The sequence below is a fragment of the Sturnira hondurensis genome, unplaced genomic scaffold (assembly GCF_014824575.4).
Source record: "Sturnira hondurensis isolate 20B ecotype Veracruz unplaced genomic scaffold, ASM1482457v3 Scaffold0008782, whole genome shotgun sequence".
NCBI lineage: Eukaryota > Metazoa > Chordata > Mammalia > Chiroptera > Phyllostomidae > Sturnira > Sturnira hondurensis.
The window spans coordinates 7,288,984-7,303,286 of record NW_028081413.1 but is presented as its reverse complement, the minus strand read 5'-3'; the positions used below and the strand labels follow the sequence as shown (position 1 = coordinate 7,303,286).

At 43.5% G+C, this 14,303-nt stretch overlaps 1 protein-coding gene across 1 annotated transcript in view; it reads right to left on the bottom strand.

Moving 5' to 3' along the window:
• The window catches only part of RYR3 (ryanodine receptor 3), a 521,285-nt gene that overhangs the window by 204,582 nt on the left and 302,400 nt on the right, over positions 1 to 14,303 (bottom strand). Inside the window, exon 19 of the mRNA XM_037056141.1 lies at positions 8,131 to 8,323. Coding sequence (XP_036912036.1) covers positions 8,131 to 8,323 — 193 coding nt within the window. The remainder of the gene's footprint in view (positions 1 to 8,130; positions 8,324 to 14,303) is intronic.

Genomic DNA, 14,303 nt, shown 5'->3' with positions numbered 1-14,303 from the left:
GAAATATGAAGCCTCCCACTTCCCCATTTTAAAGCACTAAACAATGATGGTATAAAATCAGAACCACAATTATCCCTTGCAAATGTTTCTACATTAAATGTTATGCAATAGGGCATGAGCTACGTATACTAAGAATATGAACAATGACATTAAACAAAATTGAGTCATTAGGCTGCAATGTTACTAATTCAGTGAGCCTTCAGGAAATAATGACTAAGCCTTGAAACCATTTGTGAAAACTTCCCAATTCAAATGTAACTTAACAGACTGTGCTACTGACATGTTGAAACTATGGGTTAAAAGTGTATCTTTTTGAGTAATGAATGAGTGTGGGACTTTTTTTTTGCATTTCTTTCCTTTAAGAAGCTGAACTGCGAGCTTATACAGCAAGTGTATTCTTTGTCCGTCACTCACGTATGGATTCCAAGAACAAGTAATGATCTCTTACGAGGACTTCTAGATGGACTTAATTATTCATGAGCTCTCTTGCTTGTTCTGTTTGGTTTTAAAATTTCTCTTACGTTTTAAAATCTGCTCTTCTGGACAGATAACAAATCAAGAGAGGTGGAATGCCATGGAGCACTTAAAGAGAGCAACGCTTTCTGTTTGAGTGTTCAGTCATTCAAAGAGAGCGATAAGATAAACGCTAAGTTTATCTCCTCCAATGGCCACACCAACTGTAACCTGAAAAATTGGCCTAGCCAGTAATCCGTGTGCCCCGGCTGTGGAAGCAGTCTTTGAACGGCCATTATGCTGTGCTTTAGTGGGTGGGAGAACAGTCCTGGGTCGCTCTCAAAGTCCTGTCACACAGGAGCGCTGCACCCCAGCAGGTGAGACTGGACAGGAGCAGGTGCCAGGCATGCCTGCTGTCTGTGGCGTCTGCCCTCGCTGCCCATGAAGAACTGCCCAGGGACTGTGGTATGGGCCCCAGCAAACCACTCTTGGCGGTCCCTCTCACTCTCTCAGGGAGATCCAGGCGGACCATTAGCTTTAGCCCACGGTGAACCTCCACAGGGATGAGAAAGGCAAAGAACTTGTCAAGGAGACGGGGGAGTGGGGTGGTTCTCTCCCATCTGAAGTGCAAGGATGAGGGCTTAAAAAAATCTTCAGAAGTTTCAAGATTCACCCCTGAGGTTTAGTGAGGGATACATTTACCTGGTCACAGGCAGAGAGAGAGAGCGAGCGAGAGCGAGAGCGGTGCAGAGAGAGAGAGGCAGAGAGAGAGAGAGGCAGAGAGGCAGAGAGAGAGAGAGAGAGAGANCTCTTGCTTGTTCTGTTTGGTTTTAAAATTTCTCTTACGTTTTAAAATCTGCTGTTCCCCTCTTCTGGACAGATAACAAATCAAGAGAGGTGGAGTGCCATGGAGCACTTAAAGAGAGCAACGCTTTCTGTTTGAGTGTTCAGTCATTCAAAGAGAGCGATAAGATAAACGCTAAGTTTATCTCCTCCAATGGCCACACCAACTGTAACCTGAAAAATTGGCCTAGCCAGTAATCCGTGTGCCCCGGCTGTGGAAGCAGTCTTTGAACGGCCATTATGCTGTGCTTTAGTGGGTGGGAGAACAGTCCTGGGTCGCTCTCAAAGTCCTGTCACACAGGAGCGCTGCACCCCAGCAGGTGAGACTGGACAGGAGCAGGTGCCAGGCATGCCTGCTGTCTGCGGCGTCTGCCCTCGCTGCCCATGAAGAACTGCTCAGGGACTGTGGTATGGGCCCCAGCAAACCACTCTTGGCGGTCCCTCTCACTCTCTCAGGGAGATCCAGACGGACCATTAGCTTTAGCCCACCGTGAACCTCCACAGGGATGAGAAAGGCAAAGAACTTGTCAAGGAGACGGGGGAGTGGGGTGGTTCTCTTCCATCTGAAGTGCAAGGATGAGGGCTTAAAAAAATCTTCAGAAGCTTCAAGATTCACCCCTGAGGTTTAGTGAGGGATACATTTACCTGGTCACAGGCAGAGAGAGAGAGAGAGCGAGAGCGAGAGCGAGAGCGAGAGAGGTGCAGAGAGAGAGAGGCAGAGAGAGAGAGAGGCAGAGAGAGAGAGACAGAGAGGCAGAGAGTGAGAGAGAGAGAGGCAGAGAGAGAGAGAATGAACCTTATGGGAAAGAGGGAGAGAGATGGGGCCAAGGACGATGCTTCTGGAAGGTCAGATAGAGAATCCACCAGCAAGCCAGCTGTCAGCGATCTCCAGAAAGGCAAATGACTGAGTGGAGATCTGCAACCCAGGGGCTGGGGGAGCTGGAGGGCCTCCAGAAACGCACAGGGAAGTTTGGGGTTAGCCAGAGGGAGGAGCCAGCACAAGGGGCAAAGCTCGTGCCAAAGAAGCTGCTGTCAGAAGATACCAGCCTGAGGCTCTTCAAGAAAACTACAAAGGGGCCCCAGAAGACACAGAGGCGGTCATCACACAACTGCCACACAGAGGCCTGATGCCACGTGACAGCTGCATCCATCCCATAGGATGCACCCTTTCCCAGTCACCTGGCCCCTGGGCTCAGCGTGGGAGGGTCTGAGATAGGAGCTGCCCAACCCGGGAGGAACCTGCCCTCAAACTGCCGGCCAGGTGGGGGAGGGCTCAAACATCAATGGGGTGGAAATCGGGAGTTTTTATGTTCAAGCACAGGAGACTTTTAAATTACTGACAAGATTGCTCCTGTTCTTTAAAAAAATGATACGGCTACAGAGCTCCAGAAGTCCAGATTATGGATCTGAAGGGGTCGAAGGCGATAGGACAAAGTTACATGTACCTAGTCTACACCTCCCAATAAACCTGTTATCAGGCATTTAACATTTGCCTTTGGCATCCTTTGCCTCTTTCATAAATGAAACATTTCCAAATAGAACGTTAGTCTCTCTTCTCTAGGTGTATTCTTTCCTGCTCCTTGGGTTCCATGGAACCTCCCAGCATCACAAAAAAGGCTGAGGTTGTTTTTAAAAGATAATTTTAAAATAGAGTTAATTAAAATTAGTTCTTTTTTATCCTCAAAATTTTCTATTAATGGATTGTAAAAATCAATGCCATGAATCAATTTAATCTCTTCCACTAGAGCACCTGTATCATCTTCTGGGGTCCTTCCTATCACTCAGACATCCCATCAGCTCTCGAAGGAGGTTTTCTTTCTTCCTAAAGTGATTACAGTGAGCAATTGTGTCCTTAGATTCCTCCACCTCAGAATGAGCAATAGCCTCAGTAATGGCCACCTGGGAGTACTGAAGTTTCGGGATGTACAGAGCAATTTTCTATTTACTTGACTCATTTTGAAAACAGAGCAAATTGTATTGAAAAAATCCTCACTGGCATTTTCATCTTTTCAGATCTGTGCATTTTTGCTTGCCAGTCTGCAGAAGAGATGAGAATACCTCTGGCAAGTTTCCAGATTTGAAAGACTGACCCTCAAATAGAAAATACGCGCGGTAAAAATCAGAATTTTACTGTGCTCAGGAAGGGCTTGGTTTCCTTCTCCACAGCTTACTAGCAACCACATGAAGTCACTTTAGTCTTAGTTATTAAATGTTTCATTACTGTTATGTGCTACTGAGTCCCTCTGAGAGGGTTGGGATGGTGTCCCAAAGAACAAAAGGATACAGCTCGTGGTTAAGCAGAGAAAGAAACAGCAAGCTTTTGCTGATGTGAACTCAACTCATAAGTCATGGTTCATAATTGCATCTTTAGTCCATATCGCTCAGATGGGAGAACGATATGAGTTATGCGTGTTACCACATTCATATTTCTTTCTGGCTAGTATTTGATGAAAGCCCGGGGCAAGCCAGCCAGTGCTCATCATGTTCTTCCCAGAAATATATTTATCTCAGCAATAATTTCCACAGCATTGACCACAGCAAGCTGGAAATAGCTAAGGTGCTGGTTACCTGAATTTTAGCCAAGTCTGGTGGATACCAACGGAAAGCAAACAGCAACTGCAAACACCAACCGACTTTGGATATTGTTGTTTCTACAAATTAGCAAGGACTGGCTAAAGAGTTACGTAAGATGATAAAATAACCTACGGGGAGTTTAACTATAGTTATAACATATATTCTCCCACGGTGACTAATTCACCAATTTTCTGCAAAACAAAGATGCGGTGCCTGAATTTGACCATGCGCTCAGCTTCTGTGCAATGCTCTCTGGGTGGTTCATGCCACGATGCCATTTTGCAGGGTGAGATCACCTTTTAATAAGAGCTTCCTGGCATCTTAGTAACTCAATCAATTTGGGTGGGCTCCAAGGTACATATGCTGCATCCCCAAATCTGTCCTCTAATGAATAGTGCTGTTACACTGAAGCCCTGCTCCACTAACCATATCGGCCATAAATCACACTGAGAAGAAAAGTTAGAAGGCGTATTCATAATAGCTAGGAGAGAGTACATATTGATTTGTGGACTTTGTTAGAAATTACTCATGCTACCTTTGACTTCACGGTGGGTAAATCTAATGGGAAAAGATTTTTGCTTTTCAATGACTGCTGGCAGGGACACCCTAATCATGTTACTAATAACCTAATTCATAATTATAAAATAATGCGGGGTCACCAGGACAACACTACCACCACAGTAAAGACCATTAAATAGGCAGCGTGGGGCTGCAAAAAAGAAACCTAATTGAGAAGCCACGTGGAAGTGAAGTGAGGAGATTTCTAAGTTCTTCTACGATGGGAAAAGAATCCTTCTGGAGGGGCATAACCTTGCACCTCGCCGACAGAGACACTGTATACCAGGCAAATATGCTACTACATTGGGTAAAAACAACAATCTACTTCCAGTTTTATCATTACATGCATTTAGTTGCAGTAAGATACTTTAACTCCGCATGAACATCCTGGGTTCTCTGTGTAGCTCTTTGCACAGCTGAACTAAAGCAGCGGGGAGGGGCACGATCTGTTGACTGAGAGACGAGATGCTCCGAAGATGTTCTACATGTGGCTACCCATCAATCACCGGTTTCTTCACCTGCTGCTGCTGCAGTTCTTTGCCAGAAGATTTTTAGAAAATCCCCACTACCTGTTCCCCTCTTCCAGTCACGCATTTAAAAATCCTACCTCATAGCTCTGAGGGAGATTAGATGGATGAGTTAATGATTAAAAATGATTATGCAACATGCGAGATTGGATGTACTATTATTGTCTAAACACAGAATACTCGGGAAAGTCCATCAGCCAGCAGACTGGGAAAGACTGGGAAATGCTCTGCTGGCTGGAGATATTTGATGTCTGTCAGATGAGAAGCAAAACCCAGCAAGTGGGATATGATGAAAGCAAGGAAGGGAAGGGCACTAAGGCCGGCTGACTAAGGCCTTGATTACCCGGGCGAATGCGGTCCTGGAGCAGACTGCTCCACGTGAGCAGTTTTGCCCAGAAATGGCGCAGAGCCAGCTGTGGACGCCCCACATGCTGTTTCTATTCACTCTCTCTACTCTTGGGGAACGCAGTGGGGAAGATTTGCAATGGGGCTTACTCTGGTTCCCATCCACCCACCAGGAGGTCTGTGCCCAGTCAGTTGCCTTTGTGCTTATAATACCTGGGTCTGTCTGTAGTGCTCCTAGTTGTCTGCAGGCTCCCAGTGGGTACCAGCAAGGGATGACACGTCGCACCACACTGGTGGAGGGAGACTCAGCAGGGGATTCTCACGGAAATGTCATTGGCACAGCCAAACACAGGTAAGGAACACTTGACTTAAGAATATAGTCCCTGGGGCTACAACACAATTCTGTGGCTGGAATCTGGGCTGAGTGGGTTTACAAACCTAATCAAGTTTTACTACAGTGGTTCTCCATTTCTTACACGAGTCATTGTGATGATAATATTTAATTTCAGTACATTATACCCATCTCACGAACACGCTTACAAACATGTACACTTGGGGCTGTGGAAACATGTGTGTATGCTGCATCACTGTGTCTGCAAACACACATCATGGTACATACTATGCAGGTGTGTGTATCTGTGTCAAATTCTACAGGTTAGACATCATTTCCAAAAAAAAAAAAAATTCTTTTCCCAAATAGTTTATTTACTTGAAACAGAACAGAATGTTTATCCTGTTAGAAAATACGTGGCCATGCCTTGGTTTCTCAGCCTGCATGAGGTGCTTGAGGCCCTCCCAGTGGCGTCCCCGTGGAAACCCCATTGCCTGGATGCTTGGTGCTCAGCTCGGAAGTACTCTGCTATGGCCCCAGCTCCAAGCGCCGCTCTCCACAGCTCTCCTCCTCCCACGACCCTTTCCAACTCTGTTCATGAAAACCAGAGGGATCCTAACTGCACTGACTCTAGTTCCCAGCGGATCCAGTGTGATCTTAACAGGGAGGGAGCAAGGATGGCTAAGACAATGTTGGGAAAGAAGAGTATGATAAGGGGATCTTGACTTACAGATGATAAAATGTATTGTCAGAGAAAGACAATTAATACAGCAACCAAACGGACAAAAAGAGGAGCAGAGCAATGGACAAAGTAGTTAGCAACGGTGCAGAGAAAATCGGCCTGCACAGCCCAAGTCCAGTGTGAGGCAAAGATACTGGTGTGTATAAATAAAAAGGTACTATGGTTATCTCGGGATGGCACGGTGATAGGTTCTTGCTGTTTTCTTTGACTGATACTGCTTTTGTAAAAGGGAAAACCAAAACAACAGAAAAAATTAAGTGTCCAACAGTAAATCACGAATTGGGGAAAATATCTGAAGACTATAAGACAATAGTTTAACAGCCTTAATGTAAAAATATTGCCAAAAAATAGCAAAAAGATAGAAAATTAACAAAGACATTGGGTTAAAACAATACACAAAAACAGTAAGCACAAAAAAGCTCAACCATATCAATAGTCAAATAGAAAATTAAGAGTTTAAGATAGTTTTCTCAAATTGCAAAGATGAAAATAACCAGTAGCAGGAAAAGTTCATGAGGAGCCAACCAGCTGGGTCTGCCCATACACGGCTTCAAATGATACCACAGACCCAAATCCCGCACCTAAATTTTTTGGAGTTGTGCTTCAGACTTTGGAATTCTTCAGATTTATAGAAGAAAGAAGGTACATTTAATATGTATTAAAAAGATCCTCCAGCCAGGTGAGGGGCTGTACCCCACAATCAAACATATTAATATTTTTACAGTTAAACATGTAAATATTCACAATGCGTGGAGTAAATGAAAGACTAAAACAGCCCCATTTCTGTTGATGACAGTTTTGCCACAAAATAAGTTCAGGTCAGGTTTTGCAGTGAAATAAATTACAAAAAAATTTATGTTTCTTGGAGCCTTTCATATTTCAAAATTATTGATAATGAATTCTGAACTATTCGAACAATCTTTTAAATAATCTATTTATGGGGGGTGGGATGGAATGGGAGTAATAGAAAACTGTACTTGAAAAATAATTAAATAAAAAAATGGGAAAAAATAAATAAATAATCTATTTACTATAAACTCGGACTTCAAAAAGTTCATACCTTTTGACCAACTTCTACAAGGAACTAACCAGAAATGCAGACAATGTCATGCTCAAGGGTGTTCATAATGATTCATAAGGAAATGGGAGCAGCATGAAGTCTAACAAGGTAGTGGCTGCACCGTGGGAGAGCCAGGTAAAAGGGTGTCACGCAGCCTGGTCAATCATCCGGAGGGGGACGAGAGGGGACTCGGGAAAGGGCTCATTACTTATTCCCGAGTGAAAAGTAATCAGGACATAAAACGTCACACTTAATGGGATGTGAATTAAAAATATATACTTATATTTGCAGAATAAAAGACTGGAATACACCAAAGTAGTAATACAGATGATAGTTCAATGATGGGATCATGAGTACACTGTCTTATTTATAACTATCTTTCCACTTCTTATAATGAGCACGTGACACTTTTATAATTACTAGTGTTTTTACACAGGACTCATCTTACTCACCTTGCTATTTATCTGAGGACATTACATAACCGCTGCAGGAGACAGGAGTTCAACAGGTATGTAGATAGGAGTGAATGGTTTTGCATCGCCTTCCCTCCCCCGCCCCAGGGGAGTTTGGCTTATGGAGCCAAAGCACTGGCTCCCTGGCTTAGAGCCAGGGAGAAAGAGATTATGCTCCCTGGCTCCTAGGAGTGGTGGGAGGTGGGTTAACAGCTACTCTTCATAAGATCATGGCCATAACTTACTTGACACCCGCTGAAAAGCTCACCACAGGGAAGAAGAGCCCATCTGTGTTGAAATTCTCAAACATCCCCTGCACAGGCTGCCCGTTGATGCGGAAAGAGATGCTGGGCACGCCAAGGTCCAGGCAACAGCTCACCACATCATCTGACTTCAGGAGGTGCTGGTTGATGGAGGCCACGGCTCTGGGAATGCGTCCTGGTGAGCGAAGAGAAGGAAAAAGGCATGTGGGACTCCAGGAGAGAGGCGCACAGGCCACCAGTGGGAGGTATGAGGCACACAGGTCTGGGCATGCTATTGCATTTGACATGCGACCTTGCTTTCTCAAACTGTGTGAGGTGAGCAATGAGAAATGATTTCCTAAGCAGGTGAGTGGGCGGAGTGACATGGCATGAGTCTCAGAGGAAACTCTCAAGCTGCAGAGATGGAACACACACAAATTCCACCTGCCCAATGTGTGCTCAGATTCTGGCGTGGTGTCCGAGGCAATGGGCAGACTGCCTCTGCTGGGTGTGGGGCTGTGAACAGGTGTGTGTGTGTGTGTTCTTTAGTGTCCTTGCTCTCTTCCACTGGGTTGACCAAAAAGTTCATTTCTCGCCCCTCACCCACCCTGGTAAGATGACTCTAGTAAGGTTTAGCTGTCTTTAATTTCATTCTAAACAATTTTGTTAGATTGTATTCTGACAGCTGTCATATCAGTGTGCATTAAAAAGTTATCAAAATTGGTGAATTTTTGTGCAGCCACTTTGATATTGAAAATGGAAGAAAATATGCAACATTTTTGGCATATTATGCTTTATTGTTTCAAGAAAGGTAAAAACACAACTGAAATGCAAAGGAAGATTTGTGCAGTGTATGGAGAAGGTGCTGTGACTGATGAAATGTGTCAAAAGTGCATTGTGAAGTTTTGTGTTGGAGATTATTTGTGTTCCATGGTGAGGTAGACCAATTGAAGTTGATAGCAATCAAATCAAGACATTGAGAACAATCAACATTATACTATGCAAAAGATAGCCAACACACTCAAAATATCCAAAACAATGAAGTCATTGGTGAAAATAAAAAATGTGTCTTTGATTTTGCGGAAAAAAATGAAATGAACTTTTTGGCCAACCCAATATTTCTTCTAAACAATGTTCTAGCAAGCTTATCCACAATCAGCCTAGTCCTTAAAGTTTCTGAAGTAGCAAAGCCAAAAATAATAACAATAGCATTTGTTGTGGGTTACCACACGTCAGACACTCTTCTAATCACTGCACAGCAACTAATTTATTCAGAACCAACAGCCACCTCATGGCATTACTATTTTCACTTGACAGATTAGGAGAATTGAGTCCACAAAGGTGAGTGGCTTGCCCAAGGTCAAACAGTTAGTGAGTGACAGAACCAAGACTCCTCCAGCCCAGGGAGTCTGGCTCTGGACACGCCCCTTACCTGCTGCACACGACTGCCTCTTGAGTGGCATAGAGCATGTCAGTGAGGCATTGCATCAAAGGTGCAGGACTGATAATGGTACCTGGCCAACAGTTCTTGACAGCAGCTTGTGGGCATCACTGCACCCAGTTTACAGATGTAGAAGCCGAGCCTCAAGTAAAACCACAGGTTCAGGTTTGTGTAGCAGGTAAAGACTTGAGGTTTGAAGTCGTCTCTGTGACTTCCAGACCTCTCCCCACCCTCACCCTTAGGCTGTCTTATTACAGAGTAACTGGAAGAATAACCACCTTAAGTGTGGGTGTGGGACGCTTCCAAACTGTTAGGAGCCTTGAAAGCCCACACAGAGGTAGATAGGGCCACTTTAGCACTGGATGCTGGAGCCGTCCAAGTCAAGAACAGCAAAGTCATCCAGCCTTCATACTGTGCAACAGAGTTTTCTTATTCGTTTTAAAGAATTTTACTACCTCAGATGGGCAGAGAAACACTGTCCCTTATACCCTGTATTGGTGACTTTTTTTGCTGCTGTTGCATGTACTTTTCATAAGATAATCTGTCATTTCCTGACCTAACCTGGTGAGAAAACCACCTCTCACTTTTCTGTGACACCACCCCATCCCGAAAGTTCTAAAGGTAAATGATCATATCCACTCCTCCATCTCCCCATAGGTTTACGGTTCTGTTGGGGAAACTGCAAGGAAGAGGCAGAAGTTATGTATTAAAATGAAGTTGCAGGCAGAAAAACTTATGAAATGTATGTTGTTTTTGATTACAGCAGTAATCCAGGTCCATTATAAATGTTCATCATATATATATAGATAAATATAAACAAAAAAAAGAACAGTAAAAAATGCTTCTCTTCTTTCATATATATACTTTTCATCCAAACTGAGATATTGTAGTTTTGATAACTTGTTTATGCTACTTATCAGATTATGAACATTTTTTATAATAAAAGTCATTAGAAACTGAGTTCTAATAATTTTATAGTATTTTACAAAAAGGCAGTTTTTAAAAATCTCCATATGATGTGTGAGTTGTTTATAAACTTTATACATGTATCTATGCTGTGTAATATTTCTGTTCTCATCTTAGAACTACTTAAACTTTTATTTAATGTTTTATTGTGAATACTGTTTATTAGCAGTTACTGCTATTCAAGTAATAGATTCTAAACTGAGCAATGGACTTTAAAATAGTAAAACTACTATACTCTCATTAATAAAAAAAATTAGGTGCCCCCTTCCGGGTATTTTAGGGGATTGACAAAGCCATAGAGTGTGCACCCCAACCCTCCACAAACAGGAGTGAGGCCAGATACTACACTTGGCCCTGGGGACCGCAGACAGAAGGCCCAGTTCCCACCCTTCGGAAGCCCATGCTGTAGTGGGAAATAAACATTCAAATGAAGAATTACAATCCAGCGGCAGTATTGGAATAAAGGAGATGAATTCTAGAGGTAGAGGGCATTGAGTGGACTTGAAGAATGAAAGGTTCACCAGATAAATGAGAGAGAAGAGAGCACTCCGTAATTCCAACAGGGAGCATCCACACATAAGCAGAATGACTGGCTTATGTAACAGGAGTATGTGGCATACAGTACGTCCTCACTTAACATGGCTGACAGGTTCTTGGAAACTGAGACTGTGAGTGAAATGACATATGAGGAAATTGATTTTACCTAACATGTGTGTCCAAACTGCCCCAGTCTGAATGACTATGAGTATGAGTGAATTGCCTCAGATGGAAAGTTCTGTCCAGAGCTGCTGGGACAATTAATCTCTACTTGCAACCCTAAACTGGAATAAACGGGTTGGAAAATCATGATCTTATTTTTATTAATTTTTCTTATATGTGTGTATAGCTCACACTTACCTCAATGATTAATATTTTAGAAGTGTTTATTTAGAAGTTTGGTAATGTTTTTGTGACCAGAAATATGCTATAGACAGCTAACTCTTGTTTATATCAACTAGCCTATCGTGAACTTGATCTCATTTATCTAGTAAACTTCTTATTCTTCAAGCCAATTGATATCCCCCCACCTCCAGAAGTCATCTCCATTATACCAGTCTTTGGAATTTGGGAAAAAACTGGAATACATGGAGAAAACCCACACAGAGATGGGGAGAACACGCAAACTCCACACAGACAGTGGCCCCAGGTGAGTCATTTTTTTGGTCAACATTATTACAAAATTGGAGAACTTGCTGTGTGTGCAAAGTGGCGCAAGTCTGGTGAGGCTGGGACGTGGGCAGTAATGGGGGCCTGGTGAGGAGATGTGGTGAGGATACAACTGGACCAGAACCTAGAACCTGGATTCCCTGCTCCCCCGGCTCATAGCAAATTTGGTGCATGTTGGCAAATGAGCCCAGATGGCCTCAGACTCTGTTTTGTTACTGAGAATGAGGAGCAAGTTCCTCATTGTAGGCCCTAGAGTCAACCCCATTTAAACCAGAACAAACCTAAGCCCAACTGGGGGAGTGTGTAGGTTGGACGCCTTTCCTATCTCTCCCTTTGAGAAGAATGAGTACCGTTAGTGTCTTTTATGGAGGTTAGATATCCCAGGTCCCAGAATCTTTTCTTCCTTACCACATTGAAGCCTGCCACGAAAAGAACCTGTGGTATTAAAAACTCAGCAAACTCTGCTGTATTGTCTCATTCTTAAGATTCCTTATTTTCTCATTAAAAACCAATGTTTCTGCTTCAGTTGTCACTTTCTCAATTAGTTTAGCTTCTGGAAAATATTACTGCTGTCATGTGAACAAAGCCTACGAGATTTCCTTGAGTATGGAAAAAGTAAAAACAAACTGAAACACGAGGTTGGACAACTACCTTTCAAAGCACCCAGATTGTTACTGGCTAAAAGTACAAATTAGAAGGAAGATAACCTTTCTGAGATCATATCAACTAGGACAAAACTGTGTTGAACTGTGACTCCAGGGTCCCCTCCTCCCACACTCCCAGAGTGCGCTGTTGGCTTCCATGCCCCCTGGGCCTCAGTCAGTGAAGATCAAGAGCAGCTGTCACTGGGGATGCTCTTCATCTAAGCCACACTTTGATGCCACTGGAGGCCGAGTTCCGAGCTTTATTTAGACTTCGGTACACCACAGTTGCCAGTGCCTGTCTGAGGAACAATGGCTGGGAGCTTCTCCCCTGCCTGGCTTACTTTCTCGGATGAAAATGGCCACCTGGATGAGCGATTATGTCCTGGTGGAAATAACATTGCCTTTCACCTCCTTTATTCTAAGACACTGGATACCAAGAAGAAGTTGCTGTAGGAACACACGCTAACATCACCTACTGGCAAATTGAAATCATAGTCTAAGCCTGTTTTTGAAACATATACAATAGAGATTTGGAGTTGGGACCCATATTATCTAGAAACTAAAGGGTGACTGTTGCTAACCACCGGATAGGAAGCAAGTATTTAGCAAGTACTGAGAGCAATGTAATGGGAAGTCTGCTTAAAGAAAATGCCCACTTCATACAATATTCATATTATAAAAAGTCACCTGGTAAAGCATACCTAGTCTTACAATGTGAGTATTGTGAAGCTTTTGAAACTAGAAAATGATGGAATTATGAGATTGCTTTTGTACACTGTTTCATAAATCCGTTCTCATCTAGAGGAAGCAACTGCTGCCCTGTGAGGGCTTTCGGGGCTCCAGATGATTCGGAAGGGCCCTGCACCCCACACTTATGGTATTTGTCTTTCCGACAGCTCTGTAATGAGGTGGTGTTGGGTAGGAGTGGGGAGTGGTCTTGGAGACACAGAGGGCTGAGTCTGAATTCAAATCTCCAGCCTTTACCTGAACCTGAACCTGTGGTTTTACTTGAGGCTCGGCTTCTACATCTGTAAACTGGGTGCAGTGATGCCCACAAGCTGCTGTCAAGAACTGTTGGCCAGGTACCATTATCAGTCCTGCACCTTTGATGCAATGCCTCACTGACGTGCTCTATGCCACTCAAGAGGCAGTCGTGTGCAGCAGGTAAGGGGCGTGTCCAGAGCCAGACTCCCTGGGCTGGAGGAGTCTTGGTTCTGTCACTCACTAACTGTTTGACCTTGGGCAAGCCACTCACCTTTGTGGACTCAATTCTCCTCATCTGTCAAATGAAAGTAGTAATGCCATGAGGTGGCTGTTGGTTCTGAATAAATTAGTTGCTGTGCAGTGATTAGAAGAGTGTCTGACGTGTGGTAACCCACAAGAAAAACTACTGTAATTGTGTTTATTAGTCCCAAAACTTTAATTACTAGACTAATAGTGGATACGCTCACCAGAACACTGTAGGAATAGTATGTCGGCTGTAACACTAGGAAGAAATAACAATAGGGAGAAGAGTGGCGCTGAGAGATGAGTGCAGAAAGTGATTTGAAAAAATCACCGCGCTGAGTTGCTGCAACCATTAAATCTCTTTACTGAATAAAAATGCTAAAAAATACGCACTTTCAAATATGTTTAATGTACTTAATCTCTCGTAGAACAACGGACAGAAAACGCTATAGCAAGAAAAAAGAAAGTTGTTGCAGACAGTGTTTTTAAGTTGCCTCAATTGGTTTTCCAGACACTAGGAGCCCTGAGTAACCCTAGGGAGCAGCTGCTGAGACAGGTCAGGAGGTCCCCTGGACTCTGTTGTTCCGAAGAAACCCCTGACTGATTGCTCAGGCCCACCTAAAACTCCCAGGAAGACTGGAAAGGCCATTCCTAACCTAGCATTTTAAGAAAAGAGAAGAATCCACTTTACC